The 25,085-nt window shown below is 40.2% G+C and overlaps 1 protein-coding gene and 1 pseudogene across 4 annotated transcripts in view; both read left to right on the forward strand.

The window, feature by feature from the left end:
- Window positions 1-25,085, forward strand: part of DYM (dymeclin) — a 341,153-nt gene that overhangs the window by 59,593 nt on the left and 256,475 nt on the right. For all 4 annotated transcript variants that reach the window (XM_087869834.1, XM_045790039.2, XM_045790038.2 and 1 more), the window contains exons 4-6: window positions 428-521; window positions 1,524-1,657; window positions 14,876-14,948. In XM_087869834.1, the coding sequence (XP_087725960.1) occupies window positions 428-521; window positions 1,524-1,657; window positions 14,876-14,948 (301 nt within the window). The remainder of the gene's footprint in view (window positions 1-427; window positions 522-1,523; window positions 1,658-14,875; window positions 14,949-25,085) is intronic.
- LOC123787543 (large ribosomal subunit protein uL1 pseudogene) lies at window positions 7,748-9,700 on the forward strand (annotated as a pseudogene).

Genomic DNA, 25,085 nt, shown 5'->3' on the forward strand with positions numbered 1-25,085 from the left:
TTGGAGCCCAACTTGGGGCTTGAACTCATGACCCTGAGATCAAGACCCAAGTTGAGATGAAGAGTCAAACACTTAACTGAGCCATTCAGACATCCCTAACATTTGCTTTTCTGAAGAGAATATATATGTGTATAAATTGAGTATATATCAACTCTTACCTCTTCTCTTTAGAATGTTGAATTCTAAGATGAATTGGCTACTTTCTCCTACTGTGTCTGTCATTTTCAGTTTGCAGATCATTTTTTGTTCAGAATTAAGGCCAAACAACAATGTCTCTCATTGTTTATTTCCCTAATTAGATGTGAAAGTGACAGGTTTGCCTATGGAGCAACTTCAGTTTGACAACTTGGTTTTATAAATACTATAATATGTTCACTTTGATTTCAGTTTTTAATTTTAACTTTTAATACCTTATCTTCTCTTGCAGTTGTAAACAACCCTCGAACAGGAAACCTTGGTGCGCTAATTAAGGTCTTCCTTTCTAGAACCAAAGAACTAAAACTTTCGGCAGAATGTCAGAAGTAAGCTGGCTGATAAAATGATGTTCTCTTTATATTTAGAAATATGAGTATTTTTCATTTTTTGGTAGAAATAGATTATGGTCTTTTGAAAGCTATAAAGGAATTCTCATTATTAAAAAGTAAAAGAGAGGTTATAATTTACTGTCCAAGTCCTTGTGGTGAGATTATTAATTCTGGAATCTGTTTGATTTCAACATTTTAGACAATTTTCAGAAATGTATTTCTTAAGAAGGTTAATAGTGATGTAATTATTATTTAAAAGGTAATTCCCCTCCATTATCACTGCTGCTCGTTTCTAGTTTAAATAATGACCAAGTTTGAGGATTATTTCATTCCACATCTGTTTCCTTTTTATCTTTCCTAGTAAATGAAAGAAGGTTCAGATTAGATATTATAATTTTATTTTATTTTTATTTTAATTCCACTATAGCTAACATAGGTATTATAATTTTATATTTGATACATTGGAAGGTTAATCTTTTATGCACTCAAGCATTTATTAAAACCATTTTTGGATGGCAATCTCTTCAAAAATTTTCATTGCCCTGCTTCCAAACAAGTTATATTGAATCCAGTTAAGATTTTTCTTGAGTTCATGGTTACTACTACAAATAGCAAGTATTGTACTGGGCTGCTGGCAGTGCCCTACTTAAAATTTTGATTGTGTGCTTGCATATATTCTCTTTATTCTATTATACTTAAAATTTTTTTTTTCACTTTTCTTTGAACTGCCTGTGTGTGGGACAAGTATGAAGTTAAGAACAAAGAGCAGTCATGCCTAAGGAAAATATTTTTGTTAGGTTGACTCACTGAGTAAAATACAAAGAATGAAACATGAAGTAGGCTGTAGTGGTGTAATAAATCATGAGCCATGAAAAGATACAGACATTGTCTTTATATTACAAACAGAATGGGCAAAGTGCTTGAGAAATCATGAACTATCTAGATGGTGCTCATGCTCGTGATTAAATATGGATTCTTGTGTGATTTTGGTCTTTCCAGCCACATCTTCATTTGGCAGACACACAACGCTTTGTTTATTATTTGCTGTTTGCTGAAAGTTTTCATCTGTGAGATGTCAGAGGAGGAACTGCAACTTCATTTTACTTATGAAGAAAAATCTCCTGGCAGTTACAGTAAGTATTGCTTTTGAAGATATTCTCGTAACAGCATGTGTGACATAGAAAGATAAAATTTTAGGAATACAAGTAGAATTTTGAAAATTCTATTTTTCTTTTTATAATTTTCATTTCTAAATGACCTGGCCCTGTCACTCTTTTTTTCTCCTATATTAATTTCAATGAGCCAAGACTCTCAAATTTTTTTTTCTTCCTTTTTCTTTTTAAATAAGAAAGCCAGTAGGATTGAAACTTTTATTGACTTTTGACTTCCATGCATGTGAAAAATAAAATTAAAAACCACAAGTATACTTTTCAGAAAGCAGAGATGTCAACTTCCGTGTTATTACTGGGGCGACACATTAAGGGAGACGACTAATCAGAATTACAGATTTTGTACATGTCAAAGATGACTTTGTAGGATGAAGAGTCCCTGGGTCTTTGGGACTACTTGGTCAGAAATAACATTTAAGGACAGTTTTATGATGCAGAAATGTGTGGTCTTTTTCTGAAGACACAGGGAAAGGTTACTGTTCTCTCATGATAATCTGGGGTTTTGTTGTTGTTTTTTGGGGTTTTTTTCTTTGCCAGTAGTTGGGAGGGTCTGTAGTTTTCAAGATGGTGTTTCATTTCTTAGCATTAAAACTTACATCTGACAGAGTAGAAGGGCAGAATGGGATTCTTACATGAAATATGGGGAATATAATTAGAAATGAAAATTATGAAAAGAAAAAAAGAATTTTCTGCATCTACTCTTCAGCTAACATCTCTCTGAGGGCAAAGGCAGTGTTGCTCCTAAGATTCCTGGGTTCATTTTTCAAAGCACATCTCTTTCCTCTTTAGGCTTTTTGCCTACCTAGAGCTTTATATGTTGGGTTTTGAGTTTTAAGAAATAAATGTGTTCAATTTACTATGGTGATAATGTGTATTTGTTAAACATGTACTGATGTTTAAACAGAACTTTTAATCAGAATCGTGTCTTGTATGTGTTAATTTTGTAAGGCTAGGCTTTGTTTTTGTGGTGCCAAAAGTACCAAAACCAGCCCTGCTTGGGGAGTTGCAGACGTTTTCACAGAAGGTCTAGCAGCAAGAATGGAGTTCATGTTTACCCCATGGTGCCTGAGAGCTGAGCCAGCCAAGAACCTGCAAACCCAACACTTTGTTTTGCTTTACGTCAAAACAATTATGCGTGCATTGTACTTTAAAATAAATACAATAATATTGTATTAATGTAAAATTATTTGTCATTGCATACCGCTGAGTAAGTTGATGGACTTTGGAGATGTCCTGTATTTATTTTGAGGCCCTGAGGAACCCTCTTTGTACCCACGCTCTCCACTCATATCCCAACTTGAGAAGCATGGTTTTTGCATTTCTTTTAAAAGATTTTATTTATTTATTTGAGAGAGAGAGCGTGTGTGCGAGCGCACACGTGCGTGTGCATGAATGGTGGGGAGGTGGCGGAGGGAGAAGCAGACTCCCCGCGGAGCAGGGCGCCAGATGTGGGGCTTGATCCCGGGACTCCAGGATCATGACCTGAGCTGAAGGCAGATGCCTAACCGACTGAGCCCCCCAGGCACCCCTAGAAGCACAGTTTTGTTGTACATCCTACATAACCTAAAGTGAGGGCAGTGTAAAAATGACACTTTTTCAGCCATGAGCCACATTATCAAGATGCTTGTCTCACCAAAAGAGCCATCTGTGAGGTCTGATATTGGTAATTCTGTCCGTGCACTGACAGATTGTCCTCTTTTTTTTTTTTTTTTAAGATTTTATTTATTTATTCGACAGAGAGAGAGATAGCCAGCGAGAGAGGGAACACAAGCAGGGGAGTGGGAGAGGAAGAAGCACAGGCTCATAGCGGAAGAGCCTGATGTGGGGCTCGATCCCATAACGCCGGGATCACGCCCTGAGCCGAAGGCAGATGCTTAACCGCTGTGCCGCCCAGGCGCCCCTGTCCTCTTTTTTTTATATGGAGTTAGCAATTCTGGATTTTACACATTGTTTTGTTCTATTCTTTCCTTTACAGTTGAGTCTACTATTGATCCACCAGTTTTAAGTACAGTAAATATCTTTCTAAGGTGAAAGACTTCTCATTTTTGGCCTATGTAATTTTCATTTTAGTCATACATGTCATTAGTTCGAGATTTCTGCTTATCACTGGTGTTAAGTCCTTTTTACATTTTCTTTTAATGTCTTTTCACAATTTATAGAAGTAATAAAATTAAATGCATATATATGTTAAATGGTAAAAAAAAAAAGAAAAAAAAGAGGAAGCTCACTATGCAACCTAAAAACATCTGTTCATCAGTATGTGAATCTCAGAATCTCGTGCACGGGAGACCACTTGGGAGACTGTGCAGGGGTTGAGAGAATAGACAGTAGTACAGGTTGTTCGAAGGTTGAATTGACAGAAGCGGAGGACCATCTACAAACAGCTGAGGGATTTGAGGACTCTTTTGGTTCTGATTCACTGTAATTCTGCTGTGATGTGATGGGTGTTGCTGGCACATTCGGAGAAGCCTGCTTTATGAGGGTTATGTGACTCTCTAGAAGCTCCCCGATTGTAGTAGACATTTGTGAGGATGTCCTGCATGAACATTTCCCCACAGCTACGTATGGCGTGGTAGTAGATTGTTTGCTAGAGGGAATTTGTATCATTTTGTAAATATAACTCTTTCCATTATTGCATGCCTTCGAGGAGAGTCAAAGGGGACAAAACTAGCCCCAGGCAAAACTATGAAGTCCTACCAAATTCTGTGTTTTCCCTTGGCCTTCAATGTGTGTATGGTCTTCTGTCTTGGTATCATCCCCCGTTACCCCAAGGTAATAGCTGATACTTATTTTATGTTTTGCCTCTCATAAATCCAGTAGTTTAAGTCCTCAGGGGTATGAATTTGTAATTTGTTTCTGCAAACACTTACAGTGGTTTGTTTCTTTATGTATTTGATGATGTTGATTGTGAGCTTTCGTTTGTTCATCTTAATCTGAGGCCCCAAATAAAGGAGGGATTTGCATTTGCTTCTAGAGGGATCTAGGCTGCGTCGCGTGAGGCCATTTAACTTCTTTCAGAGGTTCTCGGCTTCATGTGACATCTCAGGTTCAGCTTCCCAGTGGCAAGCTGGTGGCACAGCTTTGTACTGGCAGCTTTGTATTGGCTTTCATCGTCTGGGTCACCCTACCCTTCGAATCTGTTTACTGCTCAGTATTTTACTTTGGATTCAAGCCACAGTTTGTTCGCCTGTGGTTGTTCTTTTTGGTTGTGGTGGAAGGGTCCCTGGAGATTTCCTCTACTTTTTGGAAGTCCGTCAATGCACTAAAAGGTGTATTTTAGCCAAGAACTAGTTGTTTTGTACAGGAGGCCTGTTTGGAGTAACTGCTGTATGAACATAGCCTCCAGTGGAAGGCAACTATAGTTTCTTTACAAATATTTTTACATTTTTTTAAAATGAGGGAAGAAGCCTTTGGAGATTGAGACTGAAGATAGAAGCACACACATACAGAAGGGGAAAGAATTGACTGGAAAGCGCAGGGAAGCAGGGGGCACTAGAAGCAAGAGCACAGAGAGGGAGTGAGCGTTTGCATTGGAGGAACATACCCCCTGTGCCAGCAGCGCTGTGGGCGTGCACTGAGGGGATGGAGGACCTGGGTCACCTGCCAAGAGCTGGGCACACACAGCAGCCAGTTAGCGTGGCTCTGTGGAGAGTAGAAAAGAGACCGGAGACTTGTCGAGTCCAGGTAAAATGCTTGCTTAACCACATTTCATCGGCATAAAATAGTTTAATATAAATTTATTCAAAAAAATTTTGTTTCGTAGGAATTGCTCTCAAGCATAGTGGATTGAACCCACATGCTTATCTTTGGTTTCTTCTGAAACCCCAATAAAATATCAGTAGAGGGACTTTTAAAAAATCATGAATTTATTTTAAGTTTAAAGAGGAGGAAAGGGGAACACAATGTTAATAACATTTTGCAAGTTGGAAAGTTGAGTAATGATGAACTCAACTGATCAGTGAAAGCTGAAGGCTAAATGCCTTCAGGGTTGGAGAACTCCAGGAAACAGGCAGTTCTTGCCATAGAACCCTGGAAAGGCTTAGGAATTGGAAGTACCAGGTGTCTCTGAAGGCAGACACCTGGGAGGAGTGATTGAAGGAAGCAGTTGGATGCTCAGCTCTTCTCCACCACCATGCGCAGTCAGGAGACCACCCCCTCCCCGGTTAATGCTAGAATGTCTTCTCTGAGAGGCTAAGCCAGGAGAGCCTTCCTGTGGGAGCTCTGGGGCACAGTGGAGGGGTGGCATACTGAGAACAGGGCTAAGAGCAAAGGCTACAAATGGAGGAGTGAGGCATCTTGACATGGCTTCTAAGAATGCTGGCACTGGGGTTGTACCCACTGCATCCCCTTCCTTCCAGAAGGTTAATGCATACTCTTCTGGAGAAAATGAACTGAAAATAGGAAGATGTAGAGATGCTGATGTTTGGGTGTCCCTCAATGAAACAGCTCCGAACCCTCCCGTGGGAGCCACCACTTGGCAGGCTGTGCCTTGCACACGGAGCCGCCATCAGCACTGGCCTCCTTTTGGCTCGTAAATGGAGAATCAAGGATCCTGAACAGTTGAGAAAAACTTCCAACTTCTGAGAGATCAAAATGAGAAAAAAAAATGATAGAAGATAGAATATTTATGGAAATTAAAAGAATAATCCATAATCAGACCTCTCTAATATAACTCCTTTTCATTCTCCTGTGGCTGAAAACCTTTTTAAGTTTTTATTAATTTTTTTTAAAGATTTTTATTTGTCAGAGAGAGCGAGAAAGAGCATGGGGGGCGGGGGAGAAAGAGCACAAGTAGGGGGAGCAGCAGGCAGAGAAAGAAGCAGGCTCTGTGCCGAACAAGGAGTCCAGTGTGGGACTTGATCCCAGGACCCTGGGATCATGACCTCAGCCGAAGGCTGACACTCAACAGACTGAGCCACCCAGGCATCGCTGGCTGAAGACCTTTTTGAGACTCTCTGGAAGACCTTCAAAATCCATGATGTATTCATTTAGCTAAATGCAGTAGAGGTAAATCCCTCTTTTGAAACTAGTTTTGAATTTTTTCAGATGGCCGAGGTACTTTGGCTCTCAAGGCAACAGGGTTTCACTGTTCTCTGATCTGTCCTTGAGCTAATCCTTAGGGCCTGGGGCAGGCTGTAGCTCAAGAGGTAAGCCTGAAATTGGCAGATGAGTTGTTTCTGTTTTGTTTATTTTTGTCTTAGTATAAAATTTAACAGTTTAATTTCATTAATCGGGTAATGCAAGAAAAAAAAAAGAAACCAGTTGCTAGAAAGAACTCAAAACAAGGATTTACTCTTTTGAAATATTTTGCATTTAAGATTTGTGATCTGTCTTTGCAGAAAAATTAAAATGCTTCTAGGACCTCCTGAATTGTTCTTGACCTTACAATAGGTGATACTGTTTTTTGATATATCTCTTTTTTCTCTCCCTTTCTTTTCTGTTATCAGTGGAACAAAATCCCTAAACTTTACTGATAGGCTTGCTCTTGATTTCAAACTATATCGCAAAGTTATAGGAATTGAAACAGTGTGGTATTGGCATTACTGCGGATACAGATCAATGGAACAGAATAGAGATCCCAAAAATAAACCCATGCACATGTGGCCAATTAGGTTATGACAAAGGTGCCATGTATATACAGAGAAAGGACAGTCTCTTCAATAAATAGTGATGGAAAAATCGGACAGCTGCATGCAAAAGAATGAAACTAGACCCCATCTCACACTATACACAAAAATTAATTTGAAGTGGACTGAAGACTTGAATATAGGACCTGAAACCATAGAATTGCTAAAAGAAAACATAGGTGGTAAGTCCCCTGCTATGGGTCTTGGAGAAGATTTTTTGAATCTGACACCAAAAGCAAAAATAAGTGGGACTACATCAAATTAAAAAGCTTCTGCACAGCAAAGAAACCATCAAGAAAATAAAAACAGCAGCCTATTGAATGGGAGAAGTTACTTCCAAATCATATATCTGATAAGGGGCTAATATCTAAAATAGATAAAGAACTAGCACTTGGCTGGCTCTGTCGATGGAGCATGCAGCTCATAATCTGAGGGTCATGAGTTTGGGCCCCACGTTGGGCGTAAAGCTTGCTTAACAACAACAACAAAAATCCTAAGGTTTCCAGTTATTGCGGCACATGGCACCGTGAGCAATAAAGTTTCCCACGGTACCCTGTATGAGTTGGTGCGGGAAGTCCTGCACAGGAAGTAGTGCAGGTGCCAGAAGATTTGGGAGGTGGTGGAGCTGCAGATCAGCTTGAAGAACAGTGACCCTCAGAAAGACAAATGCTTCTCGGCACCATCAGGCTGAAGTCTACTCCCGGCCCCAAGTTCTCTGTATGTATTTTGGGGGTATCAGCAGCACTTGTTGAGGCCGGGGCTGTGGACATTCCCCCCGTGGACATTGGGGCTGCTGAAGAAACTCAACAAGAATAAAAATTAGTCAAGAAGCTGGCTAAGAAGCAGATCCCTTGAGTCCTGGGCCCAGGCCTGAATAAGACTGGCACATTCCCTTCCTTGCTGACCCGCATGAGAGCACGGGGCCAGAGTGGATGAAGTGAGGTCCACGATCAGATTTTAGATGGAGAAGGTGCTGTGTCTGGCATGTGACCATTGGCTGCATGAAGATTACAGATGATGAGCTTCCATATAACATCCACTTAGCTGTCAATTTCCTGTTGTCATTGCTCAAGAAGAATTGGCAGAAAGTCCAGGCTGTATACATCATGAGCACCGTAGGCAAGCGCTTGTACTAAAGCACAGCTTAATAAGCCCTAGTTCTACTGTAAATATATATACATATATAATTCAGACAACTCAGTAGGGAAAAATAATCTGATTACGAATGGGCAGAAGATCTGAATGGACATTTTCCCAAAGAAGACAGATAGCCAAGAGGTACATGAAAAGACGCTCAGCATCACTAATTACCAGAGAAATGCAAATCAAAACCACAATGAGATACTATCTCATACCTGTTGGAATGCCTGTTATCAAAAAAGACTAGAAATGGCAAGTGTTGGCAAAGATGTGGAGAAGAGGGAACCCTTGTGCACCGTTGGTGGGAGTGTAATGCAGTATTGGTGCCGCCGCCATGGAAAGTGGTATGGAGGGTCCTCAAAAAAAGGAAAAGGAGAACTACCATATGATCCAGCAATTCCATTTCTGGGTATTTGTCTGAAAAAAAGGAAAACACTAATTTAAAAAAAATGTATATTACCCTCATGTTCATTTCAGCATTATTTATAATACCCAAGATATTGAAATAACCTACGTGACCATTGATGGATGAGTGGATAAAGATGATGTGGTGTATATACACAGTGGAATATTGTTCAACTATAAAAAAATGAAATCCTGCCATTTGTAACAATGTGGATGAACCTCGAGGGCATTAGGCTAAGTGAAAGAAGTCAGAGACAAATACCATATGATCTCTCTTATATGTGAAAGCAAAATCCGTTATACATACATTAAACTCCTAGATGCAGAGAACAGGTTGGGGGGTGGGAGAAGTGAGTACATTTATTTTTCTTTAGTTTAAATAAATTGAATACAAAAATAATAAAACTGGAATTTAAGAGGATAATACTTTCAATTGGCCTAGCACCGAGGTACGTATTATGCAGTCCAATACCCTGTCGCACGGATGTTCTGTATAGTTAGTAGTTGCCTACTACAGTCTATTTCCATACTTTCTCCAGCGTACCGTGAAACTGTTTTCTGCCCTCTTCTGTTAACAGTTTTTATACTGTGCTCAACTTAGATATAAAAAAGGCATATTTTATAATAGAACCTGGAAGACTGTATTATCCTTGAGTATAATTAGAAACATTTCCATTTGACTATAATAATAGCAGACAGCCGGAATTATTGCAGATTTTATTGGAATATGTGGGACACAGTCATATAAATATTGTAATGCATTAAAATGTAGATCAGTTTTCATTTTAGAAACGAGTGAGTCCATCTGCTTTTCCTTAGTTTATGATTATTTTATAGATGCATATTCAGTTTTGCTCATTAGAAGTTTAAATATGATTTTTAATACTTTAGAATAATTCCATTATTAGTTCCACAATTAAAACTGCCAATTACGGACTCTACCATGGTTTTCTGAATATAAGTTTATAGTAAATACAATCTAGCTTATGTGTCTTCCATCTTAAGGAAGTCAATTTTGCTCTGAACTTTTTAGGCACTTGGGGAACCTGTTTTTGGAATATAGCTCTGTTATTTCTTGATTATATTTTTAATGCTTGTATTTGGCACAGTTGAGCAGCATTTAGAAACCAACAACTTGACTTTCTGCGTACAAAGTAAACAACGAGCTCTCTGTGTTTTAATATTTCCATGTTACCTGATTTAAATGACCCATATGTTTTCTTTTTTCTGGCTGCTGCTTTGTTTTCCATCAGTGTTATTTTTTCCCTCTTTCTCGAGTGAGTGCTTTTTTCATTATTCTTTTCTCCCTCTCTTCCCTTCCCTTTCTACTCTGTGGAAGGTATTTGATTACAACACTATCTTGCTCTTCTCTGGTTCCCCTCCCTAGGGAGAGTGTGGGTGCTGAACAGCTCAGTTTCACGTGTAGATGGCTGGAGTTGTACGGGACCGTGGATATCATCTGGTCTTTCATTTGCTCCTTCCCCTGGTGTCACTCGCAGGAACCAGAGAAGCAGGGTTAGGGCTTTAAAGCCGGGGAACCCCAGATACAGGGGTGAGATTTCAGTGACCCTGTTCTGCACAATGCTCATAGTAACAGTTTATATTTATTCATCGTTAGAGGTTATTTCTAAATTGGGTATTTAAATCAAAGATTTCCAGTATGTGTTGATGAGTGTATAACATTATCACCTTGGTGTGTAAACTAATCATACGGGTATTTCGTCTCTCTCCCCTCGGGTGGCTCATGATATTTATTTACCAGGGTTTGTCTTTGGGGTCTTCAGTGAAACATGGGTTGACTGACTGGATTTTTTCCAACTCTGTATAGGAACAGGTCTTTAAAAATGGTTCATAAGGATTTTTGTTTTTTGGTTTTTTTCTTTTTATGAGTATGGATCTGGGTTCAAATCTAGTCTCTGCCACTTATTTGTAAGTAAACTGACCTTTCTGAGCCTTGATTTCTTTATCTGTAACATGGTGGTGATCACGCCTACTCCTTAAGAGTTATTGTCAGGATTAATGTGACAGAAAGAATGAAATGCTTGGCACAGTGCCTCTCAAAGGGTAGAGTACTCAGTAAATGTTAGCTGTGAATATTATCTCAGAGAAGCTAGCGTTGAAAATATGAGCATATTTGACTGGAGCTATAAGAGGCAATTTAAAACTCTTTAAGAGAGAAAAATTCTGGGTTTAAAATTTCACAATAAACATACTGAATCTCTTCAAAGTCCTTTGCTCAGTTTACTTTGTCACTGACCTGAAGATTTCAAGGGCTTTTCAGATTCTCTTTCTATGAGAAATGCATGAGTGTTACTATAATTTCTGGCAGGTGAGTTTATATTTACTTGTTTTTATTGGCACTAAGGAAGATATTTGGCCTCAAATGAAAGCTGAGCGATATAAACGTTGCTTGGAAAAGAATGTAGGATGAGTGACTAGCTTAGTGTCAGACCTGGTAAGCAGTCAAGTCTTGTCCCTCTTCACCTGATACACAGTTATTTGCTTCTAGATTAGTCCCAGATATAAGAATATAGTATTCTGTAGGGATGTTTTTGTTTTAGTAAATAGAAGTTGCCTGAGATTTCAACTGGAAATTGCCTGTTCTTGTCTTTTGTTGCTAGAGTTTTGGCCTTGAAATGGTACATTTCACTTGTATGAAATGTATTTATCATCATTTTCATTAAGTTGATAACAAAGCTGTGCATATATTCCTTTATTGACCTAAGTTGTAATCTTGGCAGAAGTCATGGTTTAGATGGCACATGGAATAGAACACAGAATCCTCTTCACTGTATTAAGATTTGAGGGTGAGATGTGTTTACACCCCTGAGAGAAAGAAATCCAACCATCTCTGGGTCCTTAGCTTTTGTTCCCTCACTTTCTGTAATTAAAACACTTCTGACTACTTGGCTGAACAGGGGTATGCGGTTAAAGTGGCCTGCTTATTTGGTCTGGACTGTTCTTTAGGGAATCAAGGAACGATTTTAAATGTCCTTACTTGGGTCTGGTCACTGCATTCTGTAGGGTGAGCCAGGGGATGACAAGTCAGCAAGCTTGTATTAGGTATATATTATAGGCCAAGAGATCGATTTGGAGTAGGTTATTGACTGAGTGGGGTTATGTCAGACAGCTTTGGCAATGAGAAGGATTTTAGTTACATCTACTTTTTATTGTGTAGCCTCAGAGACTAGTGTTACTTATTTCCAAATTTTGTTTTCTTCACTGGTTAAGCTAAGCCTGGCACTTCTAGAGTGCTATTTAATGTAGTCATCGAACTTGATTCTTGCTGTTTTCTTTGTAGCATTGATTGGTGCTTTTGGTGTGATTTAGTATTCTCTTCCAGCTCTGTACTCACCTCTCAGAGGGTTACCGTGCCAGTTCTATTTATGGCAAGGCAGGAAGGAATTTCTTCATAATTTCTGAATACCAGGTGATATTGTGGTCTAGAAAAAAGAGTTGCTACACTTTGAAATTCCAAGTGCTTTGATGCTTCGGAAAGAATCACTAGATTTGTACTAGACCCTGGGTTTGGTTCGACAAACATGTTTTGAGTATATGTTATGTGTTAAGCTCTTTGTCAGTCGTCATCCTCAAGAAGTAGAGAGTCCAGGGGTGCCTGGGTTAAGCGTCCAACTCTTGATCTCAACTCAGGTCTCGATCTCAGAGTCGTGAGTTCAAGCCCCGTGTTGGGCCTCACGGTGGGCATGGAGCCTACTTAAAAAAAAAAAAAAAGGATAGAGTCCAATAGGGGCCTGTCCAGGTATAGACGGAAATTATGGTATAATGTAGCCGATGTATCAGTGAAAGACATGTACAAGGCAAGATGCTTTGTAGATGATTTTTTTTCAGAGTGAGCCGGGAGAGTTGGGTTTTATGGAGGAGAGGAAGACTGAGGATGATGCAGGTGAAAAAAGATTGGCTTTTTAAAAAGTCAGGTTTTTGTTGTTGGAGGGCATTCTCGGCAGAGCTAATGTTACAGAGGAGGCATGAAATGGCATGTAGCAGGTAGCTGGGTATTGCTGGGATATAAGTTGTGAGTAATGGGGGGTGATCATGCTAGAACGGGGTACGGAGTCTGTGTCTCGAAGCGTCCGGCATGCTGTACCACAGCACTTGCGTTTTCTCAGAGACCTAGTGTTCAGCTTAAAGCAGTTGAAAAGATGTAAGCCAGGAGAGGAAAGGAGGGAGTTTAGTTAGCTCCATTTGGCAGCAGTCTAGAGTCTGGGTTGGAGAGGAGTAAGATTGGATGTAGGAATACTAGTTAGGAAGGTTGAAAGAAGTTCAGGAGTGAGTTTTAATTTAGTAAGCTGGTTTAACTGAACTGAGATGATGAAATAATGAACAAAAGCATGACAAGGAGAGCAGAAAAGAGGAAGCATAAGAGAGGTAGTCTGTGCAATTGAATGGACCCAGAGATTGGTTTAAATAAGCATGGGAGATGGGGCGCCTGGGTGGCTCAGTCGTTAAGCATCTGCCTTCGGCTCAGGGCATGATCCCGGCATTCTGGGATCGAGCCCCGCATCAGGCTCATCCGCTGGGAGCCTGCTTCTTCCTCTCCCACTCCCCCTGCTTGTGTTCCCTCTCTCGCTGGCTGTCTCTCTCTCCATCAAATAAATAAATAATCTTAAAAAAAAATTTTTTTTAAAGCATAGGAGAGAGTAGTCCAGGCTTTGGCCCTGGGTGCGTGATGTGGTCACCGAAAGGAAACCGAAAGAAGCAATAAGTGGATTTCAAGTATTGGGAAATATGGGTTCAGTTTTGAACATGTGGAGCTTGGGGTGCTAGTGATGCATCTAGGTGGAGATGGCCAGTAGGCAATTGGATATAAAGATAAGAAGGAGTTCATTGGAGAGGCCAAGAGGAAAACGTCGCCGTAGAAATCAATAGTATGTAAGTAATGACTGATGAAGGAGGACGTAGGGAGTGGAAAGAGGAGAAAGCCAATGGTGGAACTCTGGGGAACACACCAAAAGCTGAAAGATATTCTGAGGAGGCAGATCCTGGGAATGGGTAGAAAAAGAAGTAGACTGGAAACAAGGTGTTGTAGGAACTGAAGGGAATAAGAATTTCATGAAGGAGTAGGTGTCAGTAGTGTCCAAAGCCAGAAGTCACACGAGCTATTGGTTGGCTTTGGAAATTGGACGGTCACTTAGAGCAGTTTGGGACAGAGGAGCACCTCTACAGGAATGATAATTTGCATCCTAACTTTGCCACTTACTCTCTGACTTGGGAAAGTCATTTCACCTCTGGCTCTTTATTTGTAAAGAGGTGGAAACCCTCTCAGTGGTTCAGTCTGTGATCTGCGGAGCCCCACAGGTTCAGAAAAGGTGCTTTGAGGGGCACCTGGGTGGCTCAGTCATTAAGCGTCTGCCTTCAGCTCAGGTCATGATCCCAGGGTCCTGGGATCGAGCCCCGGATCGGGCTCCCTGCTCAGTGGGAAGCCTGCTTTTCCCTCTTCCATTCCCCCTGCTGGTGTTCCCTCTCTTGCTGTGTCTCTCTCTGTCCAATAAATAAATACAATCTATAAAAAAAAAAAAAAAAAAGAAAAGAAAAGGTAAGGTGCTTTGAGGCCCATCAAGGAGACCCAGTGTTTGATCAGATATTTACTGGGGGAAAGAGGTACAGGTATTCTACTGATTGAAACAAGCAGCTAGAGCAGCTTAATTTTTGGGGGGTCTATTTTGTATATTTCACTTCAGTGTAAGATTTCATTTGAAAAAACACAGTATAAAATAAGAGATTTGAAAACTGCTGGTCTACAGGAACCATAAGAGACCTTGACACATTAAAAGTTAGGTAATTAATAGCTAATGTTCAGAATTCCTATACTAGGTGAAGATTGTAGTATGTGCTAACTTGCTCATGGTTTGGATTTTATTAGAGGTCAACATTAGTGTCTGAGTTTATGTGGTAATAGCTGTTGTTATTCTCATTAGGAACGAAGACTGTACTTCTAAAAAGCTCTATTCTATTTTATATTTAAAAAAATTTTTTTTGTGTATCTTACCAGGTTCTGATTCTGAAGATCTTTTGGAAGAATTGCTCTGTTGTTTGATGCAGTTAATCACGGATATTCCACTCCTGTAAGTTCTGGCCAAGCCAGGATTTGCTTTTTCTTCTTTGTATATTGAAGATGGTGATTGATCACATCGAAGAGTTTGTGGGTCCTGGTGTAATATTTTTGTGTATGCCTTTTACGTATGCCTCTTTGTCCGTCCGTGGAGTTCTGTTATCTTTTGCTTAATAATATTTATACTCTGACTATGCATTATCAAAACAAGAATTTTATGTTATTAGGGGAAAATAACCAAACTCTTTAGGAATCTTGAGCAAGTGATAGCACAGAATTGATCTCCGTAGTGCTATCTTTGAGCTCTCTGTTAACAGGTGGAAGAGAGTCTAACCCGTTTATGGGAGAGACAGCTCATGAGCCAGCCTGGATTCTCTCCTTCTTCGTTACTTCCTGATTTCTGACCTCTTTGGGAGACATCAGATTTCCATTTCCAGGCTTTTTTGAATTTAGGTGTTGTCCCTGAGATGTAGGGGACCATCTTCCACTAAAACTTCTGGGTAAGGGGACCTGTCTCAGCTAGGAGGTCTATCTTTTTGTTCTTGACAGCCCTCTTTCCTACTGTCTGGACTGTAGACAAGGTAGTGTGAGTTGTGTGGCTCTCTTGGCACCATGAGCCCAGAGACTCACAGAAGATTCTGCTTTGATATCATTGAGCTGCTGAACCAAAGTCATTACTACCAGTGCCCCCTCGTCACTTTCACCCCAGACTTCTCTTGTGAGGAAAATATAGCCTTATTTGTTTCCTGTAACTAGATTTCTGCCCCTCCAGCTGAACACAATTCCTGTATTCCTATATGAATATGTGGTTCCTTTAAAATGTTCCTTTTAAAGCAGTTACTCTCAACTTTTAAAAAAAATTGTCTCTCTGGAGTCTTTTTAGACATTTTTGTAATTGTCTCTCGCCACTAATGAAATTTGAATACCCCGTACACTGAATGTCTCTTTATATACTGTGGCCCTTTGGAGGGCCACAGATCATTATGATATCTGTGAAGTTTTTCACACCTGGAGAATCAATTTTCACTCTCTTGGGGGAGATATCACCCCACCGAGAATGCATATTTTAAAGGAATTATTTTTTTTTAAGACTGTATTCTTAAGTAATCTCTACACCCAATGTGGGGCTCACATTTAATAATCCTGAGATCAGGAGTACGTGCTCTACTGACCGAGCCAGCCAAGCGCCCCTAAAGGATTTAATTTTTTGAATAAAGAAGAAGAGTTTAAGATTGATCATGACAGAATCTCTGTGAACATGGGAATATCATCGGACATGGGCTGCTTGCCTGTGGCCCCAAAGGGAAGGACCAGGTCTTCGTGAGAAGACGGCCTCCTGGCCTCTGTTGTGCATAAGTGCAGCATCCAGAACGTAATCTAGATTTAGAAGCGAGCACCACCACTCCCTGTGGTGACTTGGTCTGCTCACGTGCAGCCTGGAAGGCAGGGTTGGAGCGACGGAGGGATCACCTGGTGGGGGAGGGGTACAGGGGAAAACGCCTAATGCACACGGGACTTGTGTGGCAGACACAGTTACTTGCATTTCTGATGTCCTTTCTCGCCTTCTGTCTAACACCTCTCCGATATTGTTTGGGGGGCCAGTGTGTGCCCAGCTTAGTTTTCGGGCACCTCAGCAACTAAATGTGGCCCCATGACATGGTTTGGGTCAATGCTGTGTAAGCAGAAGTCATGACCTTGCAGAGCATGGACCTACAGCTTTTTTGCCCGCTGCCCTTCTCTTCCTTCTTGGGATGTGGAGACAGTGCTGGGGCCATCTTGAAACAGTGATCAGCGCCACATGCAAAGAATAGTGTCCCAGGAGCATGGGATATTAATGATACTGTGGAACTGTCACACCAGCCCTAGATGGCTTATCTTTGGATTTCTTCTGAAGTGAAAAAAAAAAATAAACACTTATTTTGGTTAAGCCACTGTGGTCAGGTTTCTGTTACATGTGGTCAGATGTGGGAAAGGGGGGAACACGTGGATTGTCTACTATTTACTTGTCGTTGTATGTGTGATGCTTCATGGGTTCTTGACTTAATTTTTTAAATAGTTCCATCTCTATTATGTTTATGTCATTACTAAATACCAGCTATTTAGTATATATCCTCAGTGAGTACATTCTTCCCCACCCCCCTTGTTAATAAAATGTCTTGGTGAAGTTAAGGGGAATGGAAGTAGTAAATCTCTTTAGCTGGTAAATAAGGCTTGAATACAATGAGTAGACCAGTCACTTAAACACTCTTGAGGAGCAAGCAGACAGTGTTGTAATATATCAAACGTTTCAGTGTTTTAATGTGTTTATACTTTTTAAATGAACTGAAAATGCACAGACAACCAGATGTCTTGTATTATGTACACTCAGCTCTAACCAGCTGCTGAAACAATTTCTTATGATTTAATGTTCTTGGAACTCCATCCTACAAGAAGGTTTGTCTTGGTAACAGTTTCCATGTGAAACCAAACTACTATTCAAATGTTTCATGCACTATAACCATAGTGCAGTGTTGGGTGTGGATCAGCTTCGGACTTAAGGGGGAGTATGAACTTGAAAAGTGGGGATGCTCTCGTTCCCGACCATCATCGGTCTCATTGTAGGCTTGTCACGTTTACCATCGACACACCAGTGCTGCATCAGTAGGTGTGCGGCAAGACGAGCGTGGTGTTAGTGGCCACCGCGGGCAATTCAGAACTCACTTGGACGTTTCTTATGAGACTGTGAAATCATCCTGTTAGTATTGGAAGCCAGTGATTACCAAGAGCATAGATAGATATTTAGAGATCTATACACTAAGTTTGAAATGATTCTTTATTATTAAGAGAACAGGGTCAACTGCCCTAGTTTAGATAAACTCCCAGAATTTGTAGGAATTCGCTTGTAATAAAGCTTGACTTTTAAGTTGTTCGTGGATACTGCTTCTCAGACAGGTTGGGTATTTTTGATAAAATATTCATTCTCTGAGATACAGATCTTCAAAGTCTGATTAAAATGCACATCTTCCAGGAATTCTTTCTGAATTCCATACCTCTCAGCATTTATATATTTAAAATAAAGATTAAGTCATCCACAGGCTCATGACTTGATGTTTTTCCAGTGTATATCGGGTTGATCCCACTAGAACTGAAATGAGTCTGCCAAAAGTAAAAGCCTGTTTTTGTTTTACCTTGTCCGTGATCTCAAGGAAGTGCTGGGGAAGGAATAAAGTAAGATGGAGGTATTTTCCTCAAGACACTAATAGAGAGTGTAATACAAAGAACATGGTTTGGCATGCTGGAGTCGAAAGTGCAACACTTAGAATTTGTGACATGGATCAGTTCTCTCAGTGTTACTGTTGAGGGGTTGAATGAGACCCCAATGACTTAGCCCAGTGGTGGGGCTTCGGTCGGGCCCTGGCAGCAGAGCCCAATACTTAGGTTTGCTCGTGATGCTCTCTTATGAAGTAGAAGTTATTTTGAGAATGTTTAGCTTGTCCTTTTACCTGGTTTTGGTGGTATTTTTGTGAAAGCCGTCACTCTTACCTGTATATGGTGATGCTCTGGTCAACCATAGGTCCTACCCCTTTCTCTAGTGCCACCACTCCAGACAGGTCACTGTGAGGTCTGCTCGGAGTGGGCCATTCTGCTGGCCCCAGGCTGGACATGCAGCCTCTTCCTCTGAGATCCATTTATGTGTTCTTATCAACCTGTGAACTCAACTGTTCAGTTCTCAGCCTGGCCCTCATTTGCAAATTTTTCAGTTATAACCTTATATGAATGTTTATCTTTTTCTTTAAAAAAAAAATTATTTATTTATTTATTTAATGGGGGTGGGGAGAGAGAGAACACAAGTGGGAGAGGGAGAATCTCAAACAGACTCTGCGCTGAGCCTGACGTGGGGCCTGATCCCACAACCCTGAGATCACGACCTGAGCCGAAACCAAGAGTCAGATGCCCAACTGACTAAGCCACCCAGGTGCCCCAGACATTGATCTTTTTTTATAAGTTATATATTGATAAAGCTGAGACATTCCTAACTGACTGCCTTCACTGCCTTTTTCTGGGTGTGTCTGTGCAGTGTGACTTCGTCTGCCTCTCTAGTACAGGGGTACTGATGTTATCTGCTGACCTCGTCCATCTCACTCTTGCTGCTTCAGCCACACAGGTGTCCGTGCTAATTTGGAACATACCAACCCACTCCTGTCCCCAGGGCCTTTGCCCTTGCTGCTGCTGCTTCTTCCTTGAATATCTCCCTCCAGATATCTGCATGTTTCCTGTCCTGACTTTCACGCTTCTTTCTGCTCAGAGGAGGTCTGCTTCTTAGAAACAGCTGCTCTGACCACCATAACACAGCAGCACCCTTCTCATTCTCTGTTGTTATCATGCTTTGTTTTTTGTCTTTACACTTCCCACCACTTTTCATATTATCTGTTACTCCTCTTGCTTGTGTTTCTCAAATAACATTAGAAGGAAAACTCTGAAAACAAGGACTGTTCTTGGGCCTGCATTGGTTTTGCTCACTGCTGTTATCCTTAGTATTCAGGCTGGCCTGGCACATGGTAGACTCTCAACAAATATTTGTTGAATGAGTAACATAGTAGGGGCACAACCTGTTCATTGTGCTTAAAGCGTTTGTCGTCATCTAGTCTATATGGAAACAGTATAGTGCTAAGAGTGCACTTCCATTGCAAGTGCAGTGGCTCAAAGCCCTTTGCACTTTGTATTTTGTATTATAAAAACTAGGCGTCTTATAGACAGAAGTAGAAAGGGGCTGTAGAAGCAGAAACACTGAAAGCTAATATATATCCGAGGAAATACTTCCTGAAATATTTCCAAATAACAATATTTGAGGAAATGGTAGATTAGTTATAAATGCTGAGTGGTCCAGGGCCATGTAGTTTAGGGACAGTCAGCTTTATAGCTCAGCAGTCCTCATATTATCCCTTCACAGTGTAATTATCTCTCTTTTGTTAAGTTCATTCTGAAAAACATGTACTGGGAATATGCCATTGTCTCTAATTGGGAATATGCCATTGTCTCTAATGTACTAGGCCCTGGACAAAGGAAGGTGTGACTTCTGAAGAGCTTAGAGATGGGCAGATACATGGAAGGATAGCCCAGGAGGATAGCCCAGGAGGAAGAACAGCTCCTAAGTGCTAGAGTCATTTGGAGCTGTAGTGAGTAGCAGTGACTTGGTCAGGGGAGAGCCAGAGAGGGGAGTGCTCAGGACCTCTGGGGTGTAAATAGTGTATCTGAAGGGTCACAAGTGCATTAGTTTGATTAGAGCAGGGGGTTGTGGGAGATTAGGGATGGACAAGCTGTGGTGTTTGATGGGGTGGAGACTTGAATTTTAGAAGGACTAACGATTTATGTTTAGAGTTCCCTGTTTATGAAGATGGGAAAGAATATCTTTTGAGAGCTATTTCTCTAAAATCCATTCTGGAAGTATTTGGGGAGGAATGGAATTGATTAACAATCTTATTTATGAGATTTGCTTTGTCCATAGAGTTTCAGAAATGTAATAAAATGATAGGAAATGCATATTTATAATTCGACCCATAAACTAATGATATGGGCTTCAATGTTATACTCTGGAGAATTTGAACATTGAAAACTTTGGTTGCTAACCATGAGAAGGTGGTTCAAGAATGTGAAAAGCTGGGACTCCTGTGTGGTGCAGTCATTAAGCGTCTGCCTTTGGCTCAGGGCATGATCCCAGCGTTCTGGGATCGAGCCCCACATCAGGCTCCTCTGCTGGGAGCCTGCTTCTTCCTCTCCCTCTCCCCCTGCTTGTGTTCCCTCTCTCGCTGGCCGTCTCTCTCTGTCAAATAAATAAATAAAATCTTAAAAAAAAAAAAAAAGAATGTGAAAAGCTGTGAAGTTGGTGGAGGAGAGTGAAGGAACTGGAGGGACCCGGGTTGGCAATGAAGGGCTTCACTGTTGGGAAGATGTCTTTCTAGGGCCCTGCACGTTGGTCCCTAAACACTTCTCCAAATGCAGCCTCAGCGGAGCGGGCAGCTAAAGCAAGTTAGCAGTTAGGTTTGAGATGCTGTAAAGGGTAATAACTAGTATAGCTTTCTGGTTGAATCAGTGAGGTATTTAAGTCATTACAAGCACTGAATTAAAGGTGATAGGATTTCCATATGCCGAGACAGTATTATATATTAAGTTCACAATAGCTTTTTAGTTTGATAATTGGTTTCAGGTGTGCCGAGGGGGAATCTCAGTTGAATTTTTAAAATATGCATACCTTTACTATGTTTATAGAAGTCTGACCAAAATATATCCCGTACCACAAATAATGTTGATTTTATAAGTTGTGTGCTCAGATTGTTCATAATTGAGTTACTGATGATGATTAAGAAGTGTAGAACATATTCCGTAGTAGGACAGAACCTCTCTGGTTCTGAAGCCAGAAGATAGGGCTTGAATCCTGGCTCTCCTACTAACTGGGAATGTCACTCCACGCCTCGGGTTTCTCATTTTAGCCTTAGGGGCAATAGACCAGAAATCATTACTTGAAAAAGACATTTGAAGACCTCTAGTTCAGCTGTTCAGTATTTTAGATACGGAAATTGAAGTGCCTGTGTTTGGAGACCAACTCCTGGAATTGTTGGAGGAACAGCCAGGCCATACATCATGGCCTTCAGTGCCGTAGAGCGGACAGCAGCCGAGAGGAAGCATCTCAGCCTCTGCCTGGTGCTCTCACTGCCTACTGTGTTGCTCAGGATTGTGTTGAGGACCAAAACAACGCACTTGAAGATGCTTTTGTAAATTGTAAAATGCTTTAGGATTATAAAAGTGTGTTGTCTTACACCAGGTACTCAAAAACATTGAATATGTTTGCTTTCTGAATTAATTTTCCTGTTTTAAATTTCGCAGGAAAAAGGAGGAGTAGCATTAGCTCACTAACAAGTATAGTAGGCATAGGACACAGGATGTGTGAGATTCAAAAGAACAAGGCTGAATCATCTGGGAACTGAAGGAAATTTCTGCTTGGGAGGACTGGTGCTAGCCCGGCGTTAGGTGTGATTGAAAGCTTAGCAGCAGCAAAAGCAGGGTCCTGAGTCCTGGCTGTCATTTTGCCTGTGTTTGCATATTTCCTTGCAGGTTATGGGCTGTTTAGAGCCAGAAGATCATTGGATTTTTAGAACTAGAATTCAGCTTTTCTTTATCCTAGCGCTTTCATTTTATATCTGATGTCACTCAAGTGGAGAGAAGGGAAGTGACTTTCCTAAGGTCAGTTTGCAGGATTCTTTGGTGGCTCTGAAAACACTGACTCTGCCTTCAAAGAGTTTTTACTCTTATACAACCAAGACTGGTACAGAATACATTTGTTACTTTCTTTTGCTGTTATTAATTACATGGATGGCAAAGTATGAATGAGGTAAAGTACACTAATAATTGCAAACTTTAATTCTACCGGCAAAGAGTTAATTCTTTTCTTTTTAATTTTTTGTGTCACTTATATAAATTAATTATTTACAGAGTAGTTTCTTTTCACATATAATCGAGATTACATTACATGTAATATATAATTAATATTTAATAGTAGCCACTGATACTGATGCTGCAATTATTTTAAATGGTAATACATGTGTGCAGTTGGTTTTGGAAAAAAATCAAATACAGAGGGCTTATGATGAGAACAGATATTCTTCGTCCTATCCCTTTTATTTCTTTCCTCCCCAGAAACAATCATTTTTGATTCTTAGCTGCTCGGATGATTTATATAAATCTTTACCCTTATCATACCTTTGAATAGATTTCTAAATAACACTGTTTCTTTTCCTTTTACTTAGTATGCTTTATTTTTCAAAGCAGTTTTAGGTTCAGAGCAAAATTGAGCAGAAAGTATGGGCAATTCCCATATAATCCCTGTTTCCACAGTTGTATAGCACCACCCCAACATCCCGCCCCAGGGTGATACATGTGTAATAGTTGAGGAACCCACATTGACACATCGTGATCACCCTAAGTCATGGTTTCCATTAGGGCTCACTCTTGGTGTGTTGTACATTGTATGGGTTTTAACAAATGGGTAGTGACATGTATCCACCATTAGAGTATCATAACAGTAGTTGCATTGCCCTAAAAGCTCTCTGTGCTCTGCCTGTTTATCCCCTCCCCCAACCCCAGCTGCCACCGATCCTTCTACTATCTCCTTAGTTGTGTCTTTTCCAGATTGTCATATAGTTGGAAACATACAGTGTGTACCCTTTTCAGATTGCCTTTGTCTAGTTAGCAATATGCATTTAAAGTTCTTATATTTTCATGGCTATATAGCTCATTTCTTTCTAGCACTGAGTAATATTTCATTGTTGGGATATACTACATATGCACACATTAATGCAGATATAGATATAGCCATCATATAAATCTTAGAGTTGGTATTAAGTAGGTGCATTTTAAAATTTGATAAAAATATGTTTGGTTTTAAAAAAACCTGTGCCCTAAGAGATTATTAGTATTTTTTGTTTCAAAATTTAATTTAATTCAAGTTAGTTCACATATAGTGTAGTATTGGTTTCAGGGGTAGAATTTAGTGATTCATCAGTTGCATATAACACCCAGTGCTCATTACATCAAGTGCCCTCCTTAATGCCCATCCCCCGCCCACAAACCCTCAGTTTGTTCCTTATATTTAAGAGTCTCTTATGGTTTGCCTCCCTCTCTGTCTTTATCTTATTTTAGTTTTTGTTCCCTTTCTCTATGTTCATCTGTTTTGTTTCTTAAATTTCACGTATGAGTGAAATCATATGGTATTTGTCTTTCTCTGAGTGACTTATTTCGCTTAGCATAATACTCTCTGGTTCCATCCACATTGTTGCAAATGGCAAGATTTCATTCTTTTTGATGGCTGAGTAATAGTCCATTGTATGTATATGTCTGTGTGTGTGTGTCTGTGTGTGTGTGTGTGTATATGTACTACATCTTCTTTATCCATTCATCTATTGATGGACATCTGGGCTTTTTCCATGTCTTGGCTATTGTAGACATTGCTGCTATAAACATGGAGGTGCGCGTGCCCTTTTGAATCAACTATTTTTGTAGCCTTTGGATAAATACCTAGTATTGGAATTGCTGGGTAGTGGGGTAGTCCTATTTTTAACTTTTTGAGGAGCCTCCATACTGTTTTCCAGAGTGGTGGCTGCACCAGTTTGCATTCCCATCAACCCTAAAGAGATTATACCAGTTATAATCTCACGAAAATCATTTAACAGAGCCTTGCCAATATTGTGTAAATTTTTTTGTAAGTTAAAAATGGAAATAATAATGTGCTTCTTTTTTTAAATTTTTTTTAAAGATTTTATTTATTTATTTATTTGTCAGAGAGCATGCACACATGCGCACAAGCAGGGGGAGCGGCAGGCAGAGGGAGAAGCAGGCTCCGTGCTGAGCAAGGAGTCCGATGTGGGACTCGATCTTAGGACCCTAAGATCATGACCTGAGCTGAAGGCAGATGCTTAACCGACTGAGCCACCCAGGTGTCCCATAGCGTGATTCTTGTATGTATTTTCTCATTACAAGTGAGATTGAACATCTCTTCATATATTCAAAGGCCATTTCTAACTTTTGATGAGGGTTTAGCAATCATTTTTAATTCCTGAGAGCTCTTTTTCTCTGATTGTTTCTCGTTTTATGAATGCAGCATTTTAAGTTGGCTTAATTGCACTACGGACTCTCATATAGCTGTTTTGGTATATTTGCTTTATTATTATGTACCCATCTTTTTTTTTTTTTAAATACTATGCATCCATCTTATCATCCATCCTAATTTTTCATTTTTAAGGTTATCTTAAAAACTCATTTTGCTCGTTGAACTTTATTTCAGGAGGATATGTGGTTATATTTTACTGCTGCGTTTGATGCAGTGTTAGATGTAGGGCACTCGTTCTTTGAGAAATCATGAAAACATGGAGTGGATATTCGAGTTTATTTGATCCACCCCCTTGATTTTTACACATATTGAAGTCAACAGGTTAGGTGGCTGATCAAGCTAATGAGTGACAGTTCTGAGAACAGAATCCAATTTTTTTGACTCCTAACCCAAGGCACTTTCTGTTCCGCTGTGAAGACTTTTATAAATGAGACATATTCCCATGTCTTTGATTTTGTTACCTTTGAAAACTAGCCACCACCACCACTGACAGTATCTGTAATACACTCT

This window comes from Ursus americanus, chromosome 19 (assembly GCF_024610735.1).
Source record: "Ursus americanus isolate L20-20 chromosome 19, mUrsAme1.1.p, whole genome shotgun sequence".
Taxonomy (NCBI): domain Eukaryota; kingdom Metazoa; phylum Chordata; class Mammalia; order Carnivora; family Ursidae; genus Ursus; species Ursus americanus.